This window comes from Carlito syrichta, unplaced genomic scaffold (genome assembly GCF_000164805.1).
Source record: "Carlito syrichta isolate Samal-C Ts95f unplaced genomic scaffold, Tarsius_syrichta-2.0.1 Scaffold98137, whole genome shotgun sequence".
Classification (NCBI taxonomy): domain Eukaryota; kingdom Metazoa; phylum Chordata; class Mammalia; order Primates; family Tarsiidae; genus Carlito; species Carlito syrichta.
In genome coordinates this window covers 290,097-295,043 of record NW_007042233.1, presented here as the reverse complement: position 1 = coordinate 295,043, position 4,947 = coordinate 290,097, and the positions used below count along the sequence as shown (strand labels likewise).

The window sequence follows — 4,947 nt, the reverse complement described above, 5'->3', positions numbered from 1 at the left end:
CAAGCAAACATTGCATATTCCTACTCCACCACCACCCCCCCCATGCCAGAAACACCCTCATTATCTAGAGACAGAACATAAAATACTACTTCGTGTGCTCCATCAATTATCACACCTGTTAATTTTATTTGTAGAATGGCAAAAATGAACTAAAGAGTAGTTATCTGCTCACAAGCACAGAAACACTTAGGATTCTCTTTTTTGACACCTAGCTGTTATTAAAGACTGGATTCCTGGAAGGTCCGTTCCCTTTGCTATTTTACAAGTGTACATGTGATCACAAGGTGGACCCAGGAAAGTACACTACTGACCCACCCCTTACCCATCTATCGAAAAGCAGCTGTGATTCCCAACAAACAGTAAAAGCTCACTCCCAGCTCCCAGGATTATCAGCCCTTCGTCTTGTTTCACCTGGGTAACAGGAGACACAAGGAAGAGGATGTTAATTCTGATAGGCTCTCCTGCGTCTACCAACACCTCTTTACAGTGAAAAGTGCGAAGTGACTGCAAATCCACTTGGAAGAGGCACCTCAAAAGGTAATCACTACAGGAACAAAACTAGCAGAAGTCATGTTTGCAAAGATAGCATCAAGTCTCAGATGCTCCCTTTCTGCCTCTTGGTAGGATGGATACAGGAGCTTTGGGACACGAATATCACAATGCCAAATGAAGAAAATAGCAGAGATTCGCTCTCATTTTGAAAAGTTTCTCTCAGATAATATCCCACGACGGGCCTCTTATACCTAAATAATCTTAAGTACTAACTTATGCCCATAAAAGATAAATAAAATCTTCAGGCCTGACATATAGGCAGAAAATCAGCTAGTCAGACAGAAGATAAACCCTCAGAGCTACTAATGAATGCCTAAGTCAATACTCTTTTCCATAGATTACACTCAACGTTATCAAACTGCTTACACAGGAAGGGGAGACTACATAGCCAAGATTTTCAGACCTGTGAAAAAGAAATAGCTACATACTATTGTTTCAGCCAATGCCATACACACCTCCCAGGACTTGGAGAAGAACAGCTAATTTTATTTCATCCTAACAATGAGCTTTGTAGAATCTGTGCCCCCCTGAAACAAGGCAGGATACAAATATGTGGGCAAGGAAATAAACGAAAAATTATTAATGTCACAAATATCTCATATGCCAGTCTGTAACTGTTTAATTAGAGTTAGCCAAAAGACATTGCACCCTTCAAGTGTATGATGGAGCTTAACAGTGGTTTTATTAAGTAAATGCTTGAAAGTATTCTACATTAAATTCAAGTTACTTCACATTAATGTTTGCAAATACATTATCACCAATTCCCAAGTATTTCAAATCCGCCAACTTGAAGTACAGAAGGCTTGCTCACTTAATTCTTCTCAGGCAACGAAAAGACTGAAAGAAGCCTGACTTGAGTCCCATCTCTAACCAACAATCACCATATCATCACTGGTGAACTCATACGAGGGAACCTCGAGATTGAGAGGTGCAGGCCCCTTCCTGATCCTGCCAGATGCATCATAGTGTGACCCATGGCAAGGGCAGTAATAACCACCAAAATCTCCTGCATTTGCAATGGGCACACACCCAAGATGCGTGCAAACACCAATCAGGATAACCCACTCCGGTTTCTTCACGCGTTCTAAATCATGCTGTGGGTCCCTCAACTGGGACACTTCAACTGCAGCTTCTTGGTCAATCTCCTTCTTGGTTCTATGGCGCACAAACAAGGGTTTGCCTCTCCACTTGAAAGCCATGTTCTTGCCTTCCGGAATATCAGATAACTTGATCTCGATTTTCGACATGGCCAGCACATCAGCAGAAGCACTCATGCTGGAAACAAACTGGGAGACAGCATTCTTGGCAGCATATGCGACGCCCACAGTAGTTGCTGCAGTTACCAAATAGGAGAAACCTTTTCTAGCCTCGCTGCTCTCTCTTGAAGACGTTGTACTATCTAAAACTTCAGCGCGACGGTAATCAGAGAAGTCAGGCACTTTGATGTCTGTATGAGAATAACGAACAGAAGCAGGGACTGCAAGACAAACAGAAGGTTAAAAAAGACAATTAGGTGAGTACCCTGAAAGAGACATACATCAGAAAATAGACTTGTATGGATTTACAAGCAAAAACTCAAATTCTAAAACTGTGAGATATGGTAGTCATTGGGACTCAGAAATAACCAAATTAGCAGTGCTGGTATATACCTAAAATGAAGTCAACTACTACTTTGCATATCATTATGAAATCAAAGATAAATTTGTAAATTGGGCTCCTCCTGGTTGGTTGAATGCTGCAGATTCAGAATCTGTGATAACTCAGTGCCTCAAGCTTAAAAAGTGAAACAAAACTAACAGCAATATCTCAAAGTTTCCAAAAATTCAACTGCCAAGACATACTACATAATCATGCTAAATACCTCCCATATTACCTGGATTATAAAGGACCATAAAACTCATCTCGTCTACCCAATTTTACTAGGGCAAATGTCTATACTCCTATCTATGTGCTCTCTGAAAGAACTGTTACAAATTTATAAAGGTAATAAGCATTCTGTGACCTGCAAGTATAATTTTAGTTGCAGAAAATGTAAGGATTTCTAGACTCTAAAACCTCTAATGGGCACAAAAGGGCATCCTTATCAGAAGAGGCAGCTCTCAAAATAAAATGAAATCTGCAAAAGAACCAATTATTTCAACTGAGCAAGGGAAAAAGGCAAAATTTTCATATACCCCCTCTTCAGTGAAGGGCAATGGCTTCGATAGGAATAAGAGCATTAGCTTTCCTCTTCTCTGCTGTGGGTCGCTCACCTGGGACGCTTCTTCTGCAGGCCTGGTGAAGACTGGCAGGGGCAGGAGACCACCTGCTCTGACTGCGCGGGCAGCCGACACACAGCGCACTACAGACTTTCCTCAAGTAGAAACCAGACCCCAGAGTTGCCAGCTCCCACCACTTCAAGAAACGCCAGAAGTCTCCCTAGTTTTTACCACTATACAGTTTGTGTTAAGTGAATGTTAAATACACAATATTTACTGTGTAGTACCTTAAAAGCAAGTAGTTTGTGGTCAAAAAGCAAAACAAAACAAATATGCCCTTCTCTCCCAATACCATTTTCAGATATCTGACAAAAAGAATCGTCACTTTTAGAGAATGTATTGTTTCCAAAACAAAGATGTACTTATACAACCCATTTTCATTATAATAAATTGTAATTCTTCCTTGGTCTACTAGGCTGTCTCATTCTAACAAACTGTACTTCCTTGAGTAGTCAAATGTTACAATACAGAATACTTCAACTTGCTTTTCACATGGTTCTCAAGGCACATTTATAAGCAAGAATGAAACCAATCAAAATCACTTTATGCATTTTTCCGATGAACCCAACCACAGGTAGTGGCAATTTGAGATTCACATCTATGGATTTGTGGAATCAAAGTGACATTATACCATATACTACTCTACCTAATGCTAACATGTATGAATTTTACTTTCCCCAGCACTGCTTGGGGTTTTAGAGAAGTGTTTCAAGCCTACAAGAATAAAAAAGCCAAGAGTTCATACATTAAAAACAGCATACACAAGGAAATGTTCACCTTCCTTATTCAGAGATTTGCTGGCAAAAGGCTACTCTCACTCTATCTAGCTGGTTACACTGTATTAGGCTACACCACTGACAACTTTTTAGGAAATTACATTGCCACGCTGCAAAGATAATTTTCTAAATATTTACATGAGCTGTATTAGATCTGACTTTAGTGGCAAAGATGCGAGATTCGGCATCTAACCTAAAGCAAAATCAAATACAGAAATATCATTAGAAATAAAAAATTTGAGGCATTTAACAAAACAATTTTGTTTAAGGTAACCTCTGATGTGCCTTGGAAATCTGCGAAAAAGTAGTACAACCCTCCCCGCCAATTCAAAGACCTTTTCTCCTGATCCAACCCCTCCATTGCCACTCCACCACTACTCATAAGTCATCTAGACAGATCATAATATCAACTTAAGCTACAAAGTGATGTGGGGTTTTTTTTGCCTTTCGGTTCCACATTATTTGCCTTTTTTAAAAAACGAATTTCTTCTATAAGGCAGGTAAGCCTCCAATTTTCAGGAGAACCGCTTCAGCCATTTAACGAATTCCAAAGATGCTTTTCTCTTGGTATTGAAATTTTCTCTACCCCTTTTGTTTCTCATCTCCCAGTCCCAAGAATAAGCTTGGAATGAGGTAGGGCAGAGGACCCCAACCTTTTTGGCATCAGAAACCAGTTTCCTGGAAAACATTTTTCCAGGGACAGGGTGGGGGAGTCGGGAAAGTGGGGGATGTACAGTCAGACCTCACTACTGCTGTTAATCTCTATTTGTAGCCACCTCAGTTCATCAGGTATTAGGCTCTCATAAGGAGCCCATCCTAGATCCCAGGGGCGCACAGCTCACAACAGGTCCACGCTCCTGTGAGGCTCTAAAGGCCCTCCCTACTGATCTGACGGGAGAAGAGCTCGGTTGGTGATGCAAGCGACAGGGAGAGGCCGTAAACACACAGGAGGCCTCTCTGGGGCGCTGCCCACCTCCTGCCGTGTGGCCCGGTCCCTGAGAGGCCACGAACCCGCATCCGTCAGTGGCCCAGGGAGGTGGGGGACTCGGGGCAAGGGACTCGATGCCTGCCCTGGACGCTTTCCCCAACACCCACCGGTGCGCTTTGACATTCACGCGCAAATGCTCGGCACCAACGGCTTACGAAATCCGCGGCTGCAGCGAGACACAAGCGGGAAGGCGGCATTCTCCATGCCCTTCAGCTCAAGGTCAGCGGGGTCGGCGAAGGCCCGAGCAAAGCGGCAGGGACGCGGTTTTCTTCACCGGACGCTCACTGACCGGAAAGCAGCAGCAGGGAAGGCGCGCGGAGAAGCGGGCGAGGCGCGGGGGGCAGAGGGCCACGACCGGGCGGCCGTCGGGAGG

The 4,947-nt window shown here is 43.2% G+C and overlaps 1 protein-coding gene across 2 annotated transcripts; it reads right to left on the bottom strand.

The window, feature by feature from the left end:
* Positions 1-1,153: 1,153 nt before the first annotated feature.
* LOC103265462 (cytochrome b-c1 complex subunit Rieske, mitochondrial) lies at positions 1,154-4,815 on the bottom strand. Of its 2 annotated transcripts, none has more exons than XM_008063125.2 (2): positions 4,730-4,815; positions 1,154-2,029 (listed from the first exon to the last, which is right to left on the bottom strand). In XM_008063125.2, exons 1-2 carry the CDS (start codon positions 4,776-4,778, stop codon positions 1,419-1,421), a joined length of 660 nt encoding a protein of 219 aa, XP_008061316.1. In that variant the 5' UTR covers positions 4,779-4,815; the 3' UTR covers positions 1,154-1,418. The 2 variants fall into 2 exon arrangements, with proteins under 2 accessions (XP_008061316.1, XP_008061325.1); XM_008063134.2 differs by lacking the exon at positions 4,730-4,815 and adding an exon at positions 4,682-4,712.
* Positions 4,816-4,947: the final 132 nt, after the last annotated feature.